This window comes from Phaenicophaeus curvirostris, chromosome 5 (genome assembly GCF_032191515.1).
Source record: "Phaenicophaeus curvirostris isolate KB17595 chromosome 5, BPBGC_Pcur_1.0, whole genome shotgun sequence".
Lineage (NCBI taxonomy): Eukaryota > Metazoa > Chordata > Aves > Cuculiformes > Cuculidae > Phaenicophaeus > Phaenicophaeus curvirostris.
The window spans coordinates 28,231,752-28,258,472 of record NC_091396.1 but is presented as its reverse complement, the minus strand read 5'-3'; the positions used below and the strand labels follow the sequence as shown (position 1 = coordinate 28,258,472).

Here is a 26,721-nt window from a genome sequence, read left to right as displayed (position 1 = left end):
CTTCCTGATTTTGGATAGTTGCAGCATGGCTTATGCAGAGAAATCCTAGGATTTTTTATAGACAAAGTTAGCATCATAGCCTTCTAATAAGTCTATCCAACTTTTTACTTAGAGGCTAAGTTTTCAGGTTGATACAACTTTGCCCAAATGTGGCTATCCAGGTAGAAAACCTATATATCAGTTTTCTACTTTGGCCTTTTATTCCTTTTTGTTTCTGTCATACCTTTTGATTTCTTGTTTCTTTCTCTGTTTGCGTTTCTGCCTCTTATTTTTTTTTTTGTGAAAATATCACCTCCTCCTTGATTTAGTAGTTTCTGCAGAATAGCATAATTACCTCTTGGTTCTGGGGGCTGCAGATTTACTGGCATGAATGGTGGGATAGCTGAGCTGGCTTGGTGCAGAGTGCAGGTCCAGCAGGAGTCATTCACTGAAGTGCTGGACCCCACAAAACCAGGTAGGCTGTTTCCTTTGTGCTTTTGAAACATAGATCTCTGAGGTGTACAGTGCAAAAGCACTTGGCGCTTGGCCTCACTGAGATCTGGATAGTGCTGATCCTGCTAATTTGAGCCTCCCTCTGCACAGCTGTTCTGTATCCCTACACTTTAAACCCCATATCTGGGATCTTTCTGGACATTTCACAGTTAACTTTCTTTCATGTCAGGGGTGTAATTTCAACTGTCTTCATGATAACCAACCTAACCTGCTCCATATTCTAGGCCATAGAAAAAAAATGCCATCTACGTATGCTCAGTGAGAACTTTCTAGATTCTATGCTCTGAAGAAGTTTTGATTGTCAGTTAGATCCAGTGTAGGGGTCAGCAGAATATTCACTGCATTATCTCTGGGCTACTGTGGGGCTTGGGCTGAATCCATGCACTTGAACATACAAAACATGCAAAGAGCATGTATGTCCTATGCTTCAAATAGCATCTCCCTCAGTGCATACAAAGTGGAGGAGAAAGCTGTGAAGAAAGAACTGGACCTCCAGAGAGAGAATGGAATGCACAGTGTAAAGTGGGACAAGGAAATAAAAATATGTGATTGAAGGGTACGGATGGGGAGAAGAATATTGAGGCTGGAGGTTGTGAGAGGGGTTTGAAATACATCCTCAAGGGACAAGAATATTAAATGGAGGGCTGGGATACAAATGGGAGAGAAGAAAGAGAACTGGGAGTGAGAAGGTGATAAGACTGAAAATGTAAGAGGATATGGGACAGGAAAATTATAAATGGGTGAACAAATACGTTGGAACTGAGAACCATTCCTATAAAAAGAAGCTGACTGGAGGCACATGTGAGAAAAGTTGGTCTGAAAGGAAGAAATAAGACTAGCTGGGCAAAAGTTGAAACCTGACACTAAGAATAAGGCAACTGGGATCTACTAAATACGGAGGGATCTGGTGGCTAAGCCTAGGGATGGAGAAAAGCTAAACAAAAAGCTGGGAGTGGATAGCTAGGGTTGGCTGAGAAAGTAACAGAGTGCAGAGTTTTGGTATGTTCAAAAAAATGAAGAGGGAATGCCTAAAGAAGAATTCTAGAACTGTGTTTCTAAAAGCAAACACTTAAAACTCAGAAAATTAGTTAGTTAAATCTAAAAGAAACCCGAACTGATTTGTATACACAAATACCCTCCTCGGCACCCAAACAATCTTCACTTTGCATAAGGCAGATGCACCAGAGCATTCCACACAAAGGCATCAGTGGTCAAGGGGCTTCTCATATAAAGAACACTGCTGCTCTGCTGCTGGGGAGTTAAAACAAAAACTCAGAGGGAGCCCTTAAAGCACAGCAACTGCATTCCTTCCTACCACAAAGCCGCTTCCCCAATCCTTTGCATAACCTTGGTCTCCCCAACACCTCCTCCCACCCTTCCTTCTCCTCCACCACCTCCTGCTAAACCTTATCTGCTCTACCACATCCTCATTCTCCTCCTGTCCATAGAGTGCTCTGCTCATTCTCACGTACTGCTTTGACTCCCCAGTAGTAAAAAGCAACACTGTAGGGAACTGAAGGCATGAAGAAGGGGGATGTGGCTGTATGAGTGGAGAGAATGGAAAGAAACAAGAGAATAGAAAGAAAGTTGCCTTGAGAAACCTGCTCTAATTGGCCTGCTTTGAGTAAGGGGTTGGATGAGGCAACTTCCAGAGGTCTCTTCCAACCTGTTACCGTGTGGTGAATTGAGATGTTGTGAGAGAAATAAATGGGGCTAAAGCAGATGCAGTTGAGTGAGAAAATGAGAAAGAGTATCTTTGACTTACTGCTGTTTTCATGTTCTTTGGAAGAAGATGTCATTCCCCAGCTCCTGGGGACTTGACTGTGGCTATATACAGACCTCCCTAATACCACAGGCTCAACTGAACCAACCAAGGTGAAACTTGGTGAAGTTGTTACAGTTGCTTCAAAGAGCGAAGCTCTTTGTCTACTTGCCTGTAGTATGAGATTAGTGGGTTCACTAGAGTATTACAAACTTTACATTTTTAGTGGTTTAGATATATGGGTATGTGAAATTATGTAAATCTGGTTTGACTGTTGCTTAGAACAAGGGAAGGTGTTGAGGCAGCAAATTAAAACACAAAATAAATTAGAAATAAATGCAAATTCTTGGAACTGGTACCTGCAGAGTAGTCTATGTCATATCGCAGTCTATGTCATATCCTAGTCTTTTCTACCAGAAATCCATACATTTTAAGTACACAAGAGTGGGATTCCCATGGAGAAGATACTGTTCTTAGTTTTGTAAAAGAAAAAATACTTATTGTATTGCCATCAGTGAAAAGTCCCTGCTATAAATTTACCATGTGCAGCTAGAGTATAAGCAAAATTAGAGCAACAGAGTAAGTAAAGTGAATTGAACTGTCACGTGATATAGGTACTTATTATGGAATTGGCACTATAGTTTGAACTAAGATTGATGATTATGAAGTGACTTTTATTGTGCAGAGATCTGACTGAAGGAGAAAAAATCTAGAAAGAAATGGAAGAAAGAAAAAGAGATTAGGGATACAAACAGTAAAAGTAAACTGATGCAAGGTTTACTGATGCAAAAAATCTGGCAAAGTACAAAGTATAACCCACATTGTAATCAAAATTGAAGACAAATGAAGATTATAAAGCTCTGGCAGTGTATGGATCTTGAAATGAGGCTACAGAGATAAAATTCAATGAAGGATGAGACAAAAAAAAAAGATGAATATCCAGCTATAGTATAAGTGCTTACTCTGAGAGGAGATTGATGATCTCTTAACAGCAGTGGGTGACAAAATGTTCCAATAAGCTTGTGCTAATCATGGGTCATCTTTCAGATAATGACACGACCCACCTTTTTCCAACATGTCTGCCTGTCTGGTACTTGGCCACTTTCAGAGAAAATGGAATGACTGCTTCTCTGTAATTTTCCTGAACCAGTGATTTTGTCACATTAATTTTGGTGTTTTTCTCTAAAACAGCCAAAGAGCTTCTGCTTGCATGTGCAACTGAATGTTGATAATTCAGCTTGATTAGACAGCCTGCTATCCAGACCTGTTTGATTGGATGGCATGCTAACGGTGCTGCGGTGAAGAAGCACCATCATTTGGTCTTCATCACAGCTGCAATACATGATTATTCAGACTCTTTAAGCCACAGATGAAAAGCCTAACCAGAAACAGATGGGGAGTTAATATTTTTAGAAACAGTATTTCAAAGCATTAACAAGAGGAAGAGAAAAAGATTTCAAATTTGGAGACAAAGAAAATTGTAAACTTACTTGCTAAAGTATATTCAGTAGTATTTAAAAAAATGTTTTAGTTATAAATAATACTATCCTCAAATATTTTTTGCTCAGATTCTTCCATTTCTGTGTTACTAGTGTAAAATGCAAATTCTTCAATTCAAGTAAAAGTAGCTGCTCTAAAATAATATTTCATAATAATACAGGGTTCAAATCTCTCATTTAAATGTTCTTGCTGTTTCTGTTTGATGTTTATTTTAATTTTGTATTATTTTTTCAGCATCTAGTTGTTTTCTATCGAAGAGCTAGGACAATGGAAAACTTGGTCTCAGATCTAAGAAGGCTTTCTGACAAGCTTGAAGTGTTCTTTGTGATATCCTAAACACCTACGCAATCAAGTTGCCAATTAGTTCTTTTCAGTCATGGTTTTCCTGCAAGAGGAAATGATCTTTCTCCTCCAAATTATAGTGACAGAGAATGCTCAGTTCAGCTTTTCAAGCTGTGCTTTTGGCAAAGATTTTTTTATGAGGAGAGAGGAATTAATCCTCTAGTTTTCTTGATTATCAAGTCTGCAAGTTTAATGTGGGCAAATGCCTTTTACCTCTTTCTAGTAGCAAGTCGGTAGTGGAAAGATATCATCAGTACCCATCAGGAAAGTCCTGTGTTTCTAGCTCAGCATTAAAGAATCCCTAAGTATGTCAGTGTTGAGTGTTCTATTCTTCTGAGAGCTACCTTCGGTGTCTTCAGCTTCTATCATACAACTGCAATGTGAATGCAGATGGAGCTTATATAAATCCAATTTAGTGAGTATTACATTTTGTCCTTTAGGAAGTAAATACTTACAGTACAATTTCAGAAACAAAGTATCTTCCTAAACTGTTTTACAGCTCTGATATATCCTAACCCTAACTGATTAAAGGTATCTTTGATTAAGAGAGTGCACATGATCCGCAAAGAACAGTACCTAAAATTTGAGCTGCAAGAGTTTTTTATAAGACTGAAAGTTAATTTCTACTTATTATTCTTGTCTTGAATTGAGAAAGCTCTGAAGCCCTCCCCTGCTTTTAACTCTCAGCTGATTTCTGGCATTGACTGATGTATTTATTGTGTTCATGAACTGGGAAGAAGAATTGGGAAGTATTACATTGTGATATTTTTTAAGCAGGAGCTTCTTTCTGTTTGGCTGCAAGGAGACACTGTAGCACAGTGATGTCACCAGACTTTTCATTTCCACAGTGAGATTATTAGTGTAGATAAAACTGACTGCATTTAGTCAGAATTTCAAGAACTCGGGTTTGTAAGGAGCTCATCATTTTCAACTATTTCTGGTTTCAGTGAGGAGCAAGCTCTGAACATCTTCAAGTTACTTAGCTGTGTTACTTAGCTATGACTTCCAAATTGTCATATTTTGTATGTTCTACTACATGTAACTATTGTTAAACAAAACCCTTCTTTTCATTCTAGACCTATCTCTTTTAACCTCATGTTTTGGAAGAGTCATGATGATACTTCCTGCGTGTTGAACATAGTTACTGCCATGTTAAATAATATTAAAAGTTAAAATGCTCTTTTTTTAGTGTTGGTTAACTTTGGTATTCTTTCTGTGCTTAGATGCTTTGGGTAACTTTACCATGGTATCTGAGATGTTGAATTATCTTTTATTTTGCATTTGGAGTGTAATCTATACAATGCAGTTGTTATTAATTACTATTAATTGTTTTACAACAGGGACTAAAATCCACAGTTAAAAGCTTGGAAACTTTTTTTACTAGAATTCTGCAAAAACATGATTAAATGCAACTTATTTCCAGAAATTTTCATAAGCTAACATCAAGATATCACTGTAGGGGTAAGCAAGCAAGAGCAAAGAATGGGAGCAGGATAATGAGTGAAACCACAGGGGAGCATAGTTAATTGTTATGTTCTAAACTGGATATAGATATAAATGCCATTCTTGGTATGAGTAGAAGTTATTCAACTGGCAGAGCTTCATTTACGTAGGAAAAAAAAATGATGGATGTATATATATATATATGAAAATTTATTTCCATACTGTAGCCTCTTTCACAATAATGTATCTTGCCTACTATCTTTGCTAATTAGTTTGACAACATTAATGATGTTTCTAAATAAATTAAAAAGTAGTGACAGTTGGATAACGCCCTATAACCCACTGTGCTTTTTGTTCAGGTAACACATGTGAGGTGCATCTGCATATCTGAATGCCTATGAGATTTGTTTGTGAAGTAATCATTTATTATGCAAACATCAGAACTTCATTATATCAAATTTTATTAAATATGTACATGTTATTACTATTTAAAAGAATGAGTATCATTCCAAGATCTGCAAACTTCTCTCTAGCTTTGAGAGCTGCGGCAGAGCCTGTATTAATGCTAGTTTGAAAGCTGTAAGCTAATGCAGTGTCACTGTGAATGACACAGCACCACCTTTGAAGGCAAAACTTCATCAGCTGTATTCTTTAGTTACAATACAATCAAAAAAACTTTCCTAAAATAATATATTTTTTAAATTGTTTAAATTTCCCAATCCTGTCCAACTTGTAGGATGGAAGCAAAGAACTCTGTCATGTTTAGGATTCTCAGATGCTGAAGAAGGGAATTCGTACCAGAAACATCTGACGGTAAAGGCCCTTGAAAGGCAGAGAAGGGGGCACAGGAAGCAAAGAGAAAGATGGGTCCATCTCCTTTGCTGGTATCCAGCCAGGAGGTCTTAATATTTTTCTTGCTTAGGGTCCCATGGCCTCAGTGAGGATAATGCTTCCTCTCAGTGACCCCCCTTCCCATCACCTCTCCACTAAACTGGTAGGTCAGCTTCTTCTTGACTTTCTTGACCTCCCCTGTCTTGCCGTAGTTTCTCAAAGCCCGTGCCATCTTCTGGTAGGTCATTTTCTTGCGGTTGCCTTTCTGGATGCCCCAGCGATGCGCCAATGCTTCTTTGTGCTTTGAGGAGAACTGGAAAGTACCTTTTTCCTTGTCCACCCACCAGATGCTGTCCTTCATGTCTCCACTGCGAAGAAGGTCCAGAAGGAACTGATACAGACGTATCTTTTTCTTGCTGCCTGTGTGAGTCAGAGAAGAGAGGCAGTGGAGCATTAGTACTAGCACGGAGTTGCTGGGGAAACAGCAGAATGTATATAATTCATACAACAGTTTCACCTAGTTTGTAAGTCATGTAACTTCTTCAGTTTATGACATTTATAACAATAGACAGTGTTACACTGTGAGGACATAGTGTGGATTGAGGTACCAAGAGGAAAAAAAAAGAATAAGGAATTCAAAAGGCCAAAGCCTTGTTCTGAAATTAAGTCGCTGATTTGAAACTAATCTGAAGCCAATCTGGACAGATTGTACAGAACCTGACTTTCAGATATTGAGGAAACAGAGCTAAGTGTTTTTAAAAATCAGTTCCTTTACATTGTTGCCTTGGTTTTCTCATCTTTTAATGGAAATTGGAGTAGAAAAGGAAAAAGTCATTTCCATTCAGGAGCCCTGAATAGGCAAGGCAGAGGAAGAAGTGGGAGTATGCAAAGAAATGAGAGCTGACCTATAGACACAGTTATGGCCATAAAAGATTCAGAGGACAGGAGAGTGCAAGGAGTCAGGGAAAGTTAAGCTTTCGTGGTGGGATAAAATATCAGCACAGTAGTTCTACAGTTTTGTTCATTATCATCATGTTAATATAGCACCTGCTCAGCACACATCTTGACAAAGTCAAAGTCGCTCTGTCTTCACTGACCTGTTTCTCCATGCATAATTCCAGGCCCAGGGTCCACACCATCAGTCTCCCCATCTGATACCTCCAATGGGGGGCTCTGCCTCTCTATGTCTTCTTCATCAGAACTGGGCTGCGGTGGAGAGGAGTACTGTAGGCACATCCGGGGCAAATAGGACACCTTTGGGAGAAAAGAGTAGTAGAAGGGAGGAGGCAGTGACAGAGTGGGGCGTTGAGATAAAACGAGGAAATGTCATGGAGAGAGGTACAGAAAAAAAAGAATAGAGAAAGTAAGAGGTACACAAGATTGTTTAGGGCAATGGTGAGTTACCTAGCTGTTGACATTTATAATAAATACAATGCAATTAAGAAATACTTCTAGCTAACACTCAAAATTTACATGTGTACAAAGATGCATCTTTGCAAGATGGAAGGAGGAATAAGGTTGTAAGTCAGAACTTTCCTATGTTATATCCTACACAAGTGATATTCCCTCATGCCTCCCCAAAGCTAGCAATCTTCCTAATGATTTTCTGATCCCTGTTGCCTATCCTCATCATAAAACTCTTTCTGAAAACAACTATTTTTCTAACACAGACCTTCTGGAAATACTCTTTCAAATCTGAAAGAGCTGAACAGTTCTGGCCTGGCATGGCTGCTTTGCCTGGCATCGGCCCTGTTGTCCTCATCCTCTTTCAAGCATAATACCTTCTGGCAGCACTGAATCCTTCCCTGTAGGACCACATGCAACTCTGGACATGAGGTTACATGGGACTGTCAGCTTCCTGTCCTGAATTTCCCCCATGAGGAGGGGAATAGCTTTAGCACTGAAATAAAGGATAAATCATATTAGCTCACATACTCTTTTCCTAAGCGGCTATCTGAAAATTCCCCATTAATGGGGATTCCTCATCTGCAAAGCTAGCAAGCCAGCTTTTGTACTAAATTCTGTTGCCCTTGTATATGGGTTTTATCAGGAGCATTGTAGAATATACCTTAGCTCTCTAAATTCTCAGTTGCAGTCTGGTTTGGTAGGGATCATGACCAGTTGCAATTAATTATTGCAGCTTCTTATTTAAGAATGAGAAACCAATCAGTCTGAATGGCATAGAGTAAGAACCCAGTTCCTACATTAAAAAAAAAAAACAACAATAAAACAAACCCAACCAACATCGCCCAAACTCAGCAGCATATAGGATGTGATTTTCATTAAATGGGCCAGATTTATAATGCTGGAAGGTGAGCTCCTTTTGAACTCCTCCCTCCACTAAGACAGGACTTCTTGAGCTTGATTGCCTTCCCAGGAGACCTTAGGCACTGAAGCGGGGAGTGGGTGTTCACTTCATGAGTCACACCACCCACCACACTTCAGGCTTTGCCAAGTGGTTCTTTTCAGATGAGTTTTGCACCAGCTCAAAATGTCCCAATAAGGAGTGTGCGAAGTGCTGGTTTTGGGGTGCAGCAGCTGGCGGTTAATAAGTTGGCAGATTGGCTGGTGCCAATCTGGCAGGAAAGCCAGGATTGGGTAAGAGTGTGTGTAAGCTTCCTGTCAGATCCCCAAGAGCGAAACTTCAGCTCTCACCACAGAGTCACCTTTAACTTTTTACAGTTAAGAAAGCTGTGGCCCTAGGGTTAGGAAGGACGGGAGAGATTCTGCCATGGTGGGAAGGGGAATGAGAGGGTGGGACAATGTCTTACAGGGGAGGCGAACAGAGATTGGTGCCTCTGCAGAGAAAAAGGTTGTGGAAACTTGCAGTGGTGTGGGAGTAAAGAAACTGCTCCTCTGGGTCAGAAAAGTGCTGGGGAGTAGGGAGGGAGAATGGTGTCTCACAAGCAAAGGGACTGCCAAGGCCAACCTGGGAAGTTGAGTAAGCTTCACCGGCAGTGTCCCCACTTTCCCTCGATGCTGTATTTGTGCTTACACTTACTTTGCGTCTGAAACTCAGCATAGGTCAACATATATAGTGTCACACAGTTATGTTACAGTTACGTTACAGAGTCACAGAAAACCTGCTAGTGTGTTTGAAGTAGCCAGATGGCTAATACAGTTCTGGAGAGAGAAAGCTTAAGAAACTGCTAGCTACTTTCCATATTCTGGTGTTGTTTCAGTGTCTGTGGCATCCATTTGTGATTTTCCACTTTCTACAATTCTTCACGGTTTTCAAACCTTTTCTTTTGTTCTCCCTTCAGAATGACTATTCTGCTCTTAATTTATTGTTTGGTGAGACTACCTGTGCATAGGGTAACAAAACTTTTAAACAAATCTTGTCCAAGAACATCTTGAGCCGCAAATTTCATTTCACAAAATAATGTGATATCAACAGAAAAGAGAAGAAATAACTTTGCATATTCTTCCTTTGTTTGCAAACTGTAACTCTGATATCTCATGTCAAGCAAGAGTGCAGCTAGTAAGTGGCAAATCCAGCAGAGGATTAAAGCTTTCTTCCTGCTTCTGTTTCTTTGAAAATGCCTTGAATAAAAGTATGCGTTGCCTAGGACTATGGCTGAGATACACCAGAGTCTGAACCTCAGAACATGCTGAGTACCACTTGCATGCGCTACTGTAGGTTAAAGTAAAAATCCAAAGATCCCCAGCTACTAATGTCCTCTGCAGCTTGGTATGGGGTGGTGCAGAGAGAACACCATGCTCTTTATCAGAAGTTGCAACAAAATTAACTGTGTCTTTCATCCTGAAATAAAGACCATAACTGAGTAGAGTGAAGTAGGATAAGGAGAAGCACCCTCTCTTGGTTTTTTGGTGGTGGTTCCAAAGACATCCATAATGGAGCTTATATTTATTGTTAGCCTTTGTTTAGAGGTAACGGTTGGTCTTTATGTATTAGCAGTTGCAGCAAGCAACTGAAACGACTTGCAGCTTCCCACAGACTGCTGTTCCATGAAGCATTTTTTATATTTGTAACTTTCTGTTCCTAATTCTTTGTTTGTATCTGCACTGTATATTCTATTCCTGATTTTTTTTCTGAGTAGTAGGTGAGATGCTTGATGGCTTGCAGTCAGTTTCCTGTTGACAGTGTTAACTTCTTACTCCATTTCCCCCCTTCTATGTTTCTGATTAGTGCACTATTTGTGTGCAATTTCAGTTTGCTTTGAACAAAGAAGCCCAAGATGACAAGTCCACGCATGCAGTTTCTCTCACTTCAGCAATGGCGCCATTACACGCAGTGCTGTAATCAGCCAGCACTTTTTTCTCAGAATTCAGTCCCCCTCTAGTCTTGTATTCAGTACGTTGCATGTAGCTTGCCTGCCTTGCGAAACTCCTTAGCAAAAGGTTCTTATTGCTCCCAGTTAGTATTTCTTGTATGGGTCATGTAAAACTGTCAGGGCTGCTTGGAAATATTTCCAAGCTTTCCTACTCTTTTGAGGTTCAGAATACTTCACAGCAGACATGGATACCCTTGCCATGACAATACATAACTTCTCAGGTCCAGTTCCTCTGCAGAATTTCGAAAGAGTGGATTATCAGTCCAAATTAAACAAAATGTTGAAATTTAAAAAACCTTCACAAAATGCAATTTTATCCTTTTACGCACAATTTGAGGAAAATGACTCTTCATTATTCAGACAAAAAGAATGCTTAAGTCACACCATCCTGAGAATGAGGAGTTTTATATCAAATGCTTCTGCGTTAAGAACCTCTATAATTCATTGCACCTCTTTCATATAAGAGTATGCATTCCCTGATGCATTATTTTCCTTACCCTTAATATCATCCTGAATACTGAGTAAGGTAACCATACCTGATGGTTGAGTCCAATGTGTGTGGTTGGGATTGCAGAATCCAAGACATGCATTTGTTCAATCTCCATGTGCCTGTACAGCTGCTGCAGCTGGGGAGGCTGTACACTCTGCAGTTCTGTGAAGTGATTGTCTCCAAAGGTCTCAAACTCACTGTGCATGTGGTGTGGATGATATTCCCAGTAATGATCTAACAAAAGTAAGATCAGATTGTCTGATTACGAAACGTGACATTTACCTGTTTTTCATTGGTTCCTCCTCCTGTCACTGTCCTTTCTGCCCTCTCCACGCTATCCCCGTTGACCACTCTGTCTCTGGTAACAATCTATACAGGTCGCTGTAAAGTTTCTTTTCCTAGTCTCATAAATGCCTGTGGCTGAAAAATAATATTTAGGCCATTCTAACTGGGAGAATACTCTTAGATGGAGAGATGATAATATAGCACAAGATGCACGAGATGCTGGCATCTTGCTCAAGAAAAGACTAACTGCCTCACATTTTCATTCTTTAGGCAACATATTCTACTGATTAACATATTATCATATTCTCATTACACTCTTCCTCATGGCACGGAAATAAGGAGATGGAGAAAATTTACAGAACATTATGCAACGATAAACAGTTGTGGCAGTCTGTGTACAGTGTTTACAGTAAGGCAAAATTCTGGTGCAGATGCTCTCCTGTCTTTTTTGTCTCTTTAGTATGTTTGAAATGTCTGTGATAATTTAGTTATTTTTCCAAAAACTTAAAAAGTACTCAGATAACCACTATTCTGTTTCCTGTTTTATTTAATTCTGAAATTAAATTCCATATAATTCTCAGTTTTAAATTTCTGTTTTTCAGTAAAAGCTTCCAAAAGTTTTAGAACTTCATATTTGCTACTCAAAATTTACAATCTGCTAGAGGAAATGTGAAGCATTAAATATTCTATTTCTCTCTTACATACCACAGCTGCATGGATAATAATGCACGTATTTGTGTGCACTCTATTTTTTAAAATCAAAGTCAGCATCACATCTTCTGCTCTAACTGAGCTAGAAAGGATCTTCTGTAGTTAAACTTTCTTGCATGATTCCATGCATGGCCAAAATTTCTTTATGATATTCAGTACAACAGTTCTAATTTATCTCTTACTCTTCTGAGTTTTCTTCTCTTGTATTATTATTAAATAATTTCTGTCCTACCCTTCACATGTTTTCAGGTTGCTATCGTGTACCCTTACAATCTACTCCTAATTACCACTTAACCCAGTTTCCTGTATTTAGCTCTCAGTGTTTCAATGGAACTCAATATAATCATGTCTCACTCATACTTGTGCACTTCTCCAAGCTCCCTCACAGCTGTTGACATCCTTCTGATGCTGTGAGGGACAATACTGAACACCTTGTTCCAAGTGTAGTTGCACTGAGTTTATAGAGGAGAAATTGTCTTATTCTGAAATATGGAGTTGTTGCCTATGACATTATCTGAATACTAATGTGCTGTAAATATTTTTTTATTATTTTTATTATTTTATTGTTATTATTATTATTTTTATTATTATTTTTAGGGGGTTTTTTTTAGTACCAGTTTCATTCTTTCTCTCAACAAACACAGTTGTACCTGAGGATTTAGTGGCTGTTATAGCTCAAGCTTTTAGAAATCCATTTGGAAGTTCTATCAGACCATTTACCATACCAGTGCTTACTTTTTTGTCCTTCCTGATTTTGTGATTCACGGATAAACCACACCGCTGCATGTGAAAGGGATGGAAAGGTGCTTATAAAAGCACCCAGAAAGCTGTTGTATTACTTTCTAATTTCTCTGCTTGGCTGTATAGCTCTTTCTGTTTGCTATGCACAGATTTTATAGCCCAAAGTTGTAATTATAGTGGACAGTAACACTTCTTCCTGTTGCAGTGCTAGACAAAAATTTTGTTTTCTCTGGTGAAAAAAAGGAGGTTTTTATGGGCACAAAGTACTCAGGTACTTTTACATTCACAACTACTCAAACTCAGGAAATGGCAGTATGTATGTGAGTTTGAATCCGCAGGTCTCCTAAGGCTGCATTCTGGTAGGAGACTTTAGGCACTTTCAAACTGAAATGTTTTCGTTTAGTTGAAAGACTAAGCCACACTAACCCATATTTTTTCTGTTTTAAATTACTGCAGGTTCTCTAAGTAGGGCCAACCGTTGAGGCCCCATAGACCATGGGCAGACTTGTGTAATAAATTGTTGAGAATACATTACAGGAGTAATTTATACTCTTCTTCCTTAGAATGATCTGGCTTTGCTCCTTGTGCAGAAATTCTTCTGTCACAAGACAGTGTATATTCTCTTTGCTAATCTACTACAGCAAATGAGGTCAATGCATAATTGCGAGGATGACAAAGCCCAGGCAAAACTCTCTAAGGCCATCAATGGCAGGTCTTCAGCTATGAACCTCTTACTAGCAGTAACTATGATTTTCAAGAGAGAACACAGCACCTTTCCAACATACATAGTCGTGAGTATTTGTGCATGCTGTGAATGATCTACTTTTGATTATTCTGAAACATTTTTTATAGGCAGTTATGTTTGTGTAATTCAAGAAGCCTAATGTTTTTTTAGAGCTTATGACAAGGTTCCTGCTTCTCCGGAACTGTTCTTTTAACTTCTTTCTTGGCAAATAAATGAACCTATGGAACACTGTTTATGAATATTCATGTTAATCACTATGTAATGCTTAGCCTAGTCATTACTGAATTCCTTTTTTATGGAATTAGGTGCTGCTCCAGAAATACTGTAATAGAACAGTACTAATAGCACAGTATTTAGGGACTTGCAGTGACCACATAACACCAACACATTACAAAATAAATCTATGTCAGAAATTACTTCAACTCAAACTTACATCCAAATATTCAAATTGTGACACGGGGAAAAGTCCTTATTTCTTTCTAAATTGTTTGTAATTTCAGCATGATACTTAGGAAAACCAATATTGGTTTCTTGACATTAAAGGAGACATTCTGAGTTCTGTCTCTATAAGCCTCTCTGCAGATAACTATCCTGGCTAAGTTACTGCTTATGAAAATATATATTAAAAAAATCTAAATATCTATTTCTGGAATTATTAGAGCTACCAGCAACTATTTACTTCTATGTTCTTTGTGAGTTGTATGTCAGTAATACATAGCAATTCTGTTCTGGCCTACAAACATAAAGGTGGAAGGAAGAAAAAAGGAGAGAAATTCTAGAAATGGAAAGTGTCTGTTCTTTGAGTAAAGATAAATGTAATTTAAAGCCAAACTACAGCTACACAATGGAGTCATTATGAGAAATCTCATGTGAAGTGAAAGAGGATGTGAAAAAAATTCTCACTTACAGAGAAATGGAGACCATGTTTGTTTTGGTCTCATACGTAGTGAAAGGTTAGAGGAAGGACAATCATGAATTCTGAACTCCCTCCTATGACAGAGAGGATGCTAGCTGTTTGGGAAGAGGATCTAAAGGCATTGTGTTGATATTAACCGTGAAGGTAGATTCTCACTTGTAGAGTGAGAAAACATAACTGAACTTTTTCAGTCATCTTCTGACCAATGTAAATTGATTTCCTCCTGTTTTAATAGATGAATAATGTTAGAACTCATAGTTAGATTATAAAATAGGCCTAAGCAAGGTATTTAGTATGAAGTCAAGTAATGGGCTAAATCTATATCATACAGTGCAAAACATTGCAGAAATTCATGAGCCAGCACTTGAACTGGAAACATAACAGCTCTGTCAGCATAACACTGCCCAGGCTAAAGAGATGACTGCGTCAACATGGTTGTACTTGAAAGGTCTAAGCAAGCGTCTTTGAGTGGTTCTGCTCTCTGCTCTGCAGAGAAAACTGATGTCTTGATTCCCTACTTGATTTTTCTCTGTTGAATGAAATGCTGTGCTCCTAGGCAGTGCAGCAGTCATTTATAAAGACTGTAGGATCTCATTAGCTCTCATTTTACAAACTTCATGATTTTAATAACGCCAAATATTTGAAAATCTATGAATCAGGCCCCAGGAAATAATCAGAATGGCTTTGATGCGAGGGGATTTTTAAATGAAGTTTGGAGTTCTTTCTATTTTCTATATAACATTTAACACTAAGGTTCACGTGTTTGGACTTTCCCCCATTTCCGTTACAGCTAAAATCCTAACAAAATCAAAGTTGAGATTCTCAAATGATCAAATTACGCCAGGAGGCAGGATGAAAATAAAATCCCAGATGAAATCTAGTAAATTCCACAAGGCTATCAACAAAGTGAATGAGGATCAGCATTCAGCTTCATACCAAAAGTGATTTTTTTACTAAGCCAATGACATTTAGTAATAAGTTAGAGACAAAGTGGCAGTGGAATTTTGTAATTACTAAGATTGCATTAGTGTTACAAAATATGCTGTGTTACATTTACAGACTTACTAGCATACAAGCTCAGCATAGGGTGATGGACTAATACATGATCACTTGAAGTAGCTGTCTGTGTTTTTTAAAGTGTTTACAAAATAGTTAAACTACAGTATACAAAATAAACACAAACAATGGAGATTGTGATGGACATAGGCTTTTTTTATAGTGTGTTTTTGCTTTTTAAATTTCACAATTTACTGGCAATGATTTCTTACATATTAAATTTGACACACTATGGTGTGTGCTTTATTGCCTACTCAAGTAAACATGGAGTAAGGGCTGCCTTCTGCATTATGTTCTAAAAAATGACAGCACGGACCTACAGATTAAACTATTGCCATCTCCTTTTCACAAAATTAATTTGCTAGCAGTGAGAGAGAGGTAGTCTGACATTTGAGCAAGACTTTCTATTTGTTTAGCAGCCCCTTATCAGCAAAATCAAAAGTATCTTTCTGTATTGTAGTATATGTTTTCTCTGGTAGCTTTACTTTGAAGTCCATAGAGTTTTTGAGTAGCCTTGCAAAATTATTTTTTATATATTGCCAGTGATCTCTCAGTACCACAAGCTGAACTCCTTTCTCACAGTTCTGTCGTACTTATTTTTTTTTTTTATCTGTGTTCTGTCTTTCACTTTACTGCTATAACTGCAGCACCTTATTTATCCATTTTCCCAAAAATTTTTCAATCATTGTGGTTTTATCCACATTGTTCTGAACACTGAGTACAGATTTCCAAAAGTAGTTTCTGACCTCGCTTTTCTGCTCTTCCATGGCTCTTCTCAAGATCTGCTACTTCTGTCACATTAACAAAACAAAAGCCAAATTTGGGGTTCTCAATGTTTACAGAAAAGAAGCAAAATGTGTTAATTTGTGGTTTTCACTTCCTTTTGTATTCTTTGGTCGTTCGTTGTCCTTTTGGACTGTGAGTAATTCAGGAAAGCACAGGGCATACTGGATATTTAGACACAACCATCTACATTAGAGGTGCTTTCACAAATACAAATTTGATTGAAATGTGCAGGCTGGGTTTAATTTGCCCCTCCAATAATCATTTATTGTAGGAGTTAAAACATTAAACTATAGAGTTTGGGATCTTTAGGACAACTGCAACACAAGTGTAGGAAGAGACAAGTTTCTGTTCAAAGTGCAGTTTAGGTATTACTTAGGCTGTAACCCACTTAGGTGACTTGTTCTTTTGCTCATTACAATAGTAAAAATGTGTCAATGATCTGAGCAGTGACGCTTAGGGACAGCCTTCCAACAGGAAAATGAGCAGTAAACCCGATGGGTTGATAAGATTATGAAAGACGAATGGATGTTGTTGCTTGTAGTAGCCTAGATTTAACAAAAGAAAAGTTATTTCCCAGTGCTTTTTCCTATATGGCATCTTTTGTATTTATTGCTTAATTGTCACAATTGCCTTTTGAGATAATAAATGTTATCCTGTTTTTATAGGTGTGTAAACAGGTACAGAGTATAATGTAAAAACCCTGAATTTCCATGAGGAATTTGCTGGGTTTGACTAATGTGACTTGACAGACGCTGTGAGATAACTCATAAAAACTGAATTAATTCTTTGTCTCCAAGTGTTAAGAATATCATAGATGTTTCTTGAATGTGACGTAGAGCACAAATGTACATAGAACTTTTTTTCAATTCAATGCCCAGAACAATCCCATTCTGTAACTTGCTGTTCCTTAAGGTAGCTTCTGTTGCCACAGAGGAAACAATGCTATGCTGTGAAGTTAAGCGTCTTAAATAAATCAGTGATGGCTCTAGTTGCTGTATCAGTGGCAGTCTTTTAGGGAAACTCCAGGATCTGAAGGGACTGCCACAAGTGACACAGTAGAAGGGTGCTTTTCCTTCCTGAGTCAGTATTGACTCTGATAGCTCCAGGCTGATGTTGTTGGACCACTGTATTGCACTGGAGACAAAATTCACAAAGCAAGACTCCCCTCTGTATTGATTTTGAGTCCAGTTCCCAGAGGATGTGAAAATATAAAGATACCAAGGCTTTGAAATCACATACATAAATTGAAGCAAGAAATAACCATACAGTATTTTTATATTGAACTAGCTTTACGTACAAACAGCTACAAGGAAGTTTTACATAGATTTAGAGAGAGGAAGTACTTGGGTGTACTGGAAGAAGAGTGAAAGCTAAACCTAGGTGTGGCAGCATGCAAAAGAGATCAAAAGAAAGAGAAATATATGGAGTTTAAACAGGCCAAATACCAAAGAAACATAGCTAAAATGAAGGGACAAATGGAGTATTTAGGACCAAATTCAAACAGGAATTGGAGATGGAAATACAGGAAGAAAAATAGAATATTGAAAATCTGCAATATAGCTCTGAAACAAGAAGAGTGCTTTTGGTCTGCAAAGGAATGTAAAAACACAGTGAAGATTATGAAGAATATAGATCATGAGATCTCACCGTCCTGGCAATATACTGAACATCCTGGAAGCTCCTTGCACCATTCAGTGCTTTCTAAATTTCTCTTTCAGAGAAACTGTGCTACTGTTGCTGAATTAGAGCAGTGCCATTAAGCAGAATAAAATATTGTTGGTTTCTGATTTGAAAGCACGAGCCTATGCATTACAGATCACAGCAACCTGTTGGTCTTTTTTCTCCTGAATGCCCTAAATCTCTTTCCTGTGGTATCCCATGAGACTTTATGCTCCAAAGAGATATTTTTTAACTTACCACCATGACTCTCTCCATCACTGTTGAGATATTGGTAATAGTCATGGGGCTGTCGGTAGAGGTCTGACTCATAGGGTACCATATCTTCAGAGGGCTGTAAGGAGAAAATGAATTTTTAGAACTGTAATTTTACACAAACACCTTCAAAATTATTCATATAGTTAGTGAAAAAGACATGCCAACATATTTTATATTGCCAAGGGAAGGAAAGGGGAGGCTTCAAGTTCTTATTGAATCGGCAGAAGTAATCCATCATCTTATGCTCAGTCTGTGTAGCAGAACTCATCCTGTGGTATTACACAAGTTCTTGAGTTCTTGATATCCTGCCCTCCAACCTTCTGCAGATACAACTTAGAGAGCTATCTTGGACATCAAGACAGATGCCATCACAGCAGGAAAACATATTCTTTGTTACTGACAGACATTTATTTTTATTATTATTATTATTATTATTATTCCTGTACCCATAAGAGAAAGCAGAAACTTGTCTTCTCTAAGCATGTTATTCTAAGTGTCTCAAGGAGATCTCACTAAATGGTAGCAGTTTCTAGGAGGGTAAAGGTGTTGACAGAGGGCATAAAAACATTTTCTTTCTCAGTTTTTGTCCAAGATGAATTGTAAGTTTTTGCTGGTTCAAACTGGCTGCACAGGGCTACTAGGTATGCGCAGACACAATATAAAAAGTCCAAATGTGGGGCAGATATTGAGTTGTGAGCTATTGGAAGCTTAGCTGTAGAATTAGTCCTCTCTATTTTCTTTAAAAAAGTGGGCAAGTTTCCCACTTGTCTTTCTCCCCACTCCTAGTACTCAAATGTTAGTGCTTAGTCAGTCTTAAGTTGGTTCAATAAAGGCAGTCTGTTATTATTAGTTGTGCACAATGTTGTTGATTCATTTAATATTTGGTTTTGTCTTTTTCCAGAACGAAGAGTTAGAGCAGGGCAATATCCTTCACAGGGCTTTCTTAAACATTTGTCCACTTAAGTTCATTACAATATTTTCTTCCTATCTGAACCAATTTTTATTGTTTCAACAGCAATGCAGAACTCAAACATCTTCTTACTGTTTGTTCTGAAAAGAAATTATTTCTGGGAGGTGAATAGAATCATTTTTCTTCTGGTAGTGACTTTAGCTTAAAGAAAAGGATAAATATTTAAGAAAACATGATAACTTACATGATAGATTTTTTTTTATGTTTATATGTTCATATGCCTATCTGTGTGTACCAAACTGTTATCATCCTCCATAAGTCTGTCTCATTTTTGGAACATCAGAATTTGTATGCTTAGGATGTGGTGACAGCATGCCAGAAATACAGACGAGCTTCTTTTTTAACTTCTTCCTTTAGACTGATCAAGAACATGAACCCTAAGGCAGCAGCTGCCATTAAAATCCAGATTGAGGTGGTAGATAAGCAACTGGCAAGAGGAAAAGATTTCATTTCCTGGTGAAAACTACATCAGTTACCACTGCTTGTTAACTCTACTCTTTAATTCTTCTAATTAACTCTTTTAGTTAATTCTGTTGGAATTTGGGGATTTAAAGATTGTTCTTTTCTAGGGATGTGATTTCTGTGATGACATTGAAGAGATTAGATCAAGAAAATGAGGGACTTGCTCACAGAGCATTAAGATGTTAGAACACAAAATAATGGAAAACACTCTGGACCTTGTTAGATCCCTAGTATCAGTTCTGTGCTGCATTAGTGTATTATATTAAAATGCACAGGTAAGATTGCCTAAAATATCATGATTTCCAGAATACACACTAACTGGGCATCACATCTGCGGAATATTCAAAGCCTCAGGAGCAATTCCACTGCCTGACTGTTGGCTCTCAATATAATCTGTGGTGGTGGATAATTGTTTGGTGGGAATCTTGATAAAATGATAACCCACAATGAAGGAAATCTAAGGGAAAGGCTAAGTAAATGGAACAAACAATCAATTAATTGAATCCACAGCAGTGAAGGGACTCCTTTTATTTCTGGTCTCCAAAGGATGTAGGTGCAGTCTCCCTTTCCAAATCAATAGGATTCCAATAGAATTGCTCCTCATCTACACAGAGACTTAATGGGAAGCACAACCTGTTTTCCAGATTTCAGAGTGATGGTCAAAGGAGACAGTACAGCATAGATTCTCTCTGATGCTCCTGGTTTTCCTCTATATATTTTCTTTGTGTTGTCTCTTGCTGTAAGTGGTAATATGCACTAACTCATACCCATTCCTTAGACCCGTGGTTCACTCCGATCTCTGACAAAAAAAAAAGTAATGAGTCTGTGTTCTGCTTTCTTCAGGATTAAGCTCTGAATGGAATTTCTACTTTTCATTATTTTTGCAAATTGGTTCACCCCACTCCCCCACTTCCTTTCCATAAATATGTTTCCTGTTACACCATGTCAACCTGAAGAATGTATGAAGTTTTTGCCTTCATATTCAGAATTGTTAACTTGTCATAAGCCAATAACTTTCATATTCTGTGAAGGGAGGGACCTCAACATCCACAATGGAAAATGGACATCATACTGGCTGAGAGAAGTGGAGGTTAAAAAAAGTCATATAAATGTATGTAATTTGAAAGAAAAATCTTTGTTTCCTTTAAACTAAAATACTAGAAACTGACTGAAATTATTAAAAATGTATGTATCTAAATGCACCAGAAGTTGTAGCTCTGATAAATATTTAGCCAAAAGAAATCCAAAGGAATCAGTGTCCTGTCAATCCAGGCTTAATTTGCTACATATAAAATTTCCACTTCTACAAGAAAAGCTCTATCACTTCTCTTTACGTAAGTGTAGCTTGGCAGGAAGGCTAAGCATCAGCCCCAAAGCAGACACACAATACAGATTTTGGGCATGGGGAAGAATGTTTGACTTCTCCTAGCTGCGTTCTTCCTTTGTTGTCTCTTCTTCCCTAAGACTTTCCAGACCCCCTCATTTCACTCCAACATACTGTAACAGCCAATGGTGTCTCACAGTGTGAGAACTGAGAATGAAGTATTTCTGCTATCCAAAAGCTAGTTTTACAAGTTCAGATGTGTATTCAGTGAGCAGAGCTAACGTGTATTAAACACACTCTTTTAAAAAGTGATTTCCTTAACATTTACAGGTATGGCTGAGAGCAGAGTGAGTTACAGATACCCAAGATCTAAAAAAATAGTCTGCTCTTACATAGGTCATTGCTTTTTTTATATACTCTGATTTGAAAGTCTAGGACTTAAAAGTCTCTTTGTTGTGGATTGTGGGATTTTTATTCCTTGAATTTGTTTTCTGCTCAGTGATCCATTTGATAAAATACGTATGTGCATATCCTTGTTAATCCATGCAACCTGGACCAACTTGTCCCCACAAAGGACTTGAACTGGCGTCACTTTCTATATTGGTGTCTGATCTTCAATGGTACAGTAACTAATACGGGCAAATGTATATTAAATATCTAAAAGTTTATGTATCATAAGCTTAACCAGATGATGGTCTAAGGAGACAGTACAGCATGGATTCTCTCCAATTTTTTTCCACTATTCATTAGAAAAACTATTTCCAGGAACCTGTTAATATCTCTCTGTTGATTGCTTGTTTGGGCTTTTTTGGTTTTATTAAAAGCTTTTTCTCTAGTTGGAGAGAAAAGGTCTTACTATGTGCTTCTGTTTCTTCTTGCACCAATTTTTACCCACTTGCCCCATCCTTCTCTGGAACCTCCCCACCCACACACTCATTTCATCGTTTTAATTACTAATAGCATTTCCATGATACTAAACTGTTTTGTTTCTCCTGACAAAAGGCAAAGAATGGCTCACTTCACAATTTAATATTTAATGGATGTTGATGGTCATTTGTTCTATTGTTTCCATGTAAAAGAGGGACAGAAAGCATTGTTAGCAGCTTATAACTGTGGTCTGAATTTTATATCTTCCTTCCTATGTGCCATGAAGTGCAAAAATAACCATATTTGAACCTCAAGCAATAAGTCAACAAACAATACTTTATCTGTTACAGACTTTGACAATTGGAGACTTGCCTCCATCTTCCTTCTTTGCCCTGAGAATCAAGGAAAAAGCCACAAAACGACTTCAAGAAAGCTTGGTGGACATTGATTAAGAGAGATACAGAGGACTCAACTGAACAGCAATCTGAAAATTCTTGTTATTCACCAAGACTTTGTCAGATGATTCCAGGTAATTGTAAATTCACTAAATGCTGATCTTTTTTTGATATCCTGAATAACTATTCACTGGCAAGCGATTCAGGAATACTACAAACTGTTTCCAATGAGGTGCAGCTGAGACAAATTTTAAAGGCCAAGATTAACTGTGTTTCCCTGGAAAAAAAATACAATATAAGTATTTTAGAAAAGATGAGTAAAAATATTAGCATGATCACGTATTGGGCCAGCCTCACTGGACCATGCTGGCAACGCAGTCATGTAGGACAGAATGTTTCTGTGGGGCATTTTTGCTCTCATACAACCACGCTTCCATTCAAAGCTGTGATTTCTACAGGTGGCTGCTTAAAGATTCACATTTAACTAGGGTCCTCTTTAGGAAAAGGTGTTTGATTTAACAATTTTTTGCCCTGTAGCACAACTAGATTCTATCGTGCACTGGAAGACGCTGGCCCAATTTGCAGAAATTTTACATACAAAATTCCTAATTTTCAGAGAAAGATACGGTAATCCTAAATCATTTGAGTGGCATTTTCCAATGAAGGGTAAGAGTTTCTTAGCATAGTCAAGAGGAAGGCAGTTTCTAACCCACCCTCAACTGAAAGGGGAGGGGCAGAGGAGGAAAGTATTGCTTCACAGAAACCCCTGTCTAGAAACAGACTCATGTCTCCCCTCTGAAAAAGTCCCAGGAGGCACAGACATTTATAACAATACCATATGGGGCTCCAACTGGCACATTTAAAACAATTTTTAAGTACAAACCACAGAATTATTAATTATTAGACATTTTAGCCACAAAAATAAAAACCAAATTACCCTGTCAACTGCTCCTGCAAGACATAATTGTATTTTCACTGCCTTTTGTACCATTCATCTGAAAAAAGTTCAGCCAGAATATTAACTGCAAATGCAAATTAGAATGTGGCCAGACCTTGTTAGATTTTCACTCCAGTTATTCAATGTATGCACTAGAATTCAATGCTGAAAAAAACATTCTAGAAAACTTGGCTATGAGTGAATGAGTGGACAGAAAACTAACAATTATATATACATATTTGTAAATAGAGATGCTGGGTTCTGGGGTAGTTGAGGAAAAGGTTTGGGTTTCTTTTTAACTTTTTTCTAAGCCCAACAAGTAACATATTGAGAAATCTCTGTGTACTTCTTTCATTTTCTCAGTTTCTTTTTACATTTCTCTCCTGGCGCATTTACAGTATACCCACTGGGCAGCTCAGTGTATTTAAGAAAAACAAATAAGATTTTTAGGGTCTTCTCAGCCTTTAGGTAGATAGGTTATTTTAGGAGCACTGATGATGAACTGCTGGGATGAAAAGTCTCCTGAAAAGAAGACATATTTTTTCAGCCAAAGTGGATATCAAACATGAAAGGAAATTTAAGGGCCGTCTTTCTTGATGGAAGATAAGGAAACATGTCTTTAGCCTTCAGGAGATGGGACAAGACAAAAAGGAAACTCGATACAAGACTTTTTTAAAGGACTTTTGGATCTGCATTGTCTCTTTCTGTTTCTGAACACATTTAGAAATTACCGTAAGTCATCTACCACACAAAAAGGCAAGTAAAACACCTTATCTGACATCTCTTCAGCTTCCACAAACTTAATAAAATCTAGTTAGGGCCTCTTTTACCCATTCTTCTTAGCGATTTCCCACTAATGTTTGTTTCTGAACAACAGCTGACATTCATGCTTCATAAATAATAATTTCTGAATGCAGCATACGATAAATTACAGCAGTGTAATGAATCTTCAGAGTTAAATAAAGGCTAGAAACAGCCTGATAAGTACACAAAACCAAAAAAAATGTATCTCAGAGAAAATATTGAAGGACCCAAATAAATCTGTGGGGTTTTGCCCCTCATTCACCAATTGCTTTTTCATAGCAAGTGAATTTAAGATAATTCAGTTCAAGAGAAGCTTAAGTTAGAAACTAAAATGCCATCATTACAAAAAACACAGAGTACTAAAATCTGCAATGTGTAAAATCAGCATTCAGTTAACTCCTCTCTCACAGGCTGGTAGATAGTTAATACATAAACTATGTCAGAGACTCCATATTATTAAGAATTACAACCTGAAGAAAGACTTGGCCTTACATCACAAAGATGGGACTGAAGAAAAAAATTTACTGACTTGCTATATGCATACTGTACAAAAACACCATACATTAAATCTGTGAAAATAAATGGAGATCAAAATCAGATACAAGTTTAGGGAGGAAATGTTAATTTCCCATTCATCACATTGTTGACACTAGCTTTATACATTGACCTAAGCCAAACTTCCTGACATAACAAATACAGAATAAACCGGAGATAGTCTCAAAGAAGAAAAAGCTGGTTTATTTTGCTTTTTGCTACTGAGCCCAATGATCCATATTAGGAATAAACCCCATATACTCACAGGGGGAATGAGGGGAAATCCTTCCATTTTGCAAGCTTGCAACATTCAGCCAAGTTCTGAATGAATTTTTCTTAATTCAGTTTTCAAACATCCAGAATGACTGACTTCAGAAAGTCACATAAAAAAAAAAAAGAAGAAGAAAACAAAAAGGAAAAAGTGAGATCCTTGGACTCCGTGAAGTCCCTTTGCAGTGATGGACTTCAGGACAGAAGGACCCTAACAAGTTTTCATAGTTTGCCCTAGTAGGTTCTGAGGTGAACTTCTTCCCGAGTTGTATGTGAAGTTCCTGATTTTATTGAATGTCTGTAGAAGGCAGATAGCCCTTGGGTCTATCAGTGCGCTGTGACATCACAGCTTTGAGCCAGTTTGCATAAATCTCATTTCAGGGAGCTGTGGCGCTGTAACAGGAAGCCTGCCCTGGGCCAGATCTGCCATGGGCAGGTGCTTACTGTATAATCAGCAACCCAGAGCCTGGGCCTGCTACCAATAAACAAGCATATGGGCACAGTACTTTGTGGAAGACTGTGTGCTTCCCACTGTAGATGAAGGATAACAATGGTGGTGCTTTCTGGTTTAATGGTGTGTCATAGAGACGCAGTCCTGACAGCTTCTGTGAGCACAGTGCAGCGGCAAAGACTTGCTTTAATAACAGTCCTATGCTGGAATTAAGTTGCAGTACTTTGCAGAAAGGACTGAAATTAAGCCCATGAGACTTTTTTCATAAACATTGCAACAAAGCTGAATTATTCAGTGAGTCCTTTTTCAGTGAGTCCTTAGTCCATTTACTTGATTCTTGTGATTTCTTTTATTTCTACCTCCTGCAATGAAAAAGTAAGTGGGGAAAAGGAGAAAGTACTACATGTCCCATGCAATAACTTGACTTCTCTCGGAAAAGTGCCTTAAATAGTGAGTAGACTAGTAGGTTTGTAGACTTGTATCTAAACAGTCAAGTGCCAAAATTTCTTGTAGGGATTTTGCTGCAGCTCTTTTCACATGGCGTTCTCTCCTCTCTTTATCCCACTGTTTTACTTGAATTTGCCTGCACTGAAAAATTGCCCTTCGTACTGAGGTTCTGGCAGGGGTGGTTGCGCCACAGGGCAGGATGTAGAAGGTGGAGCCTTGCTGCAAGGGGATAATGTTCTCATTCTTGAAAATGCCTTCTTGCTTTGCAGTTAGTTATAGTTGTCTTGGAAAAGTGAAGTTTCTTTGTCTGGGTTGTTCCCCTTCAATTTATGCCCATGTGCCACAGGTTCTGCTTTTGAAAGCAGCCCGTTCACCGCTCACCTGGGTCTATGTGTGAGGGGGAATTTCAGCCACTACAGACTTCCTCCCTTCTACACTGGTAAAACCAGAGGCCACTCACAAGTTCTTCTCATTCCACACCCTAAGGAACTCATCAAGTGAACCATGTTAGTTAGCAATGGGGTAAGATCAAGAACATGGTGAGAGATTAACTCTTGAAGCCGCAAACTGAATTTCACCCACATCAGTTGATACATAAACATTTCATTCTTATTTTATTTGCATGATGAAACCTTGACTTTAACACAGAAATAACAAACTATTAAACAGTCCACTCCTGTGAATGAGACAGTTCTCAAGTCTCCCCTTGGATACCTGCTTGAAAGTGATCAGAACCACCTGGGGAAAAGGTAAGAAGCAAAGTACAGTCCTCATGATAAAATTCAGTGCAAACAGAGGAGAAGGGAGTGAACAATAGCATATATAAATCTTAAAGTGGGCAATTGGATAATAGCTGACAAAAGTAATTGTGGAAATTGTGTGTGCTTTAAAAAGGCTACTCAGAACAAAGAAGATATTGTATATGATTCA

General features: G+C 38.1%; 1 protein-coding gene across 1 annotated transcript; it reads right to left on the bottom strand.

Moving 5' to 3' along the window:
- Positions 1 to 5,983: 5,983 nt before the first annotated feature.
- Positions 5,984 to 25,201, bottom strand: SPI1 (Spi-1 proto-oncogene). Its single transcript, XM_069857949.1, has 5 exons — positions 24,889 to 25,201; positions 18,313 to 18,406; positions 11,202 to 11,389; positions 7,468 to 7,624; positions 5,984 to 6,790 (listed from the first exon to the last, which is right to left on the bottom strand). The coding sequence occupies exons 1-5, from the start codon at positions 24,931 to 24,933 to the stop codon at positions 6,474 to 6,476; spliced, it is 801 nt and encodes a 266-aa protein (XP_069714050.1). The 5' UTR covers positions 24,934 to 25,201; the 3' UTR covers positions 5,984 to 6,473.
- Between the last annotated feature and the right edge of the window lie 1,520 nt (positions 25,202 to 26,721).

Excerpts from the sequence above, each read along its gene's own strand:
- SPI1 (XM_069857949.1), bottom strand. The coding sequence starts at position 24,933 with ATGTTGCAAGCTTGCAAAATGGAAGGATTTCCCCTCATTCCCCCT. Across the intron at positions 18,407-24,888 it reads GATTTCCCCTCATTCCCCCT|CCCTCTGAAGATATGGTACC; the intron begins GTGAGTATATGG and ends TTCTCCTTACAG. Across the intron at positions 11,390-18,312 it reads TGATGGAGAGAGTCATGGTG|ATCATTACTGGGAATATCAT; the intron begins GTAAGTTAAAAA and ends TACTTTTGTTAG.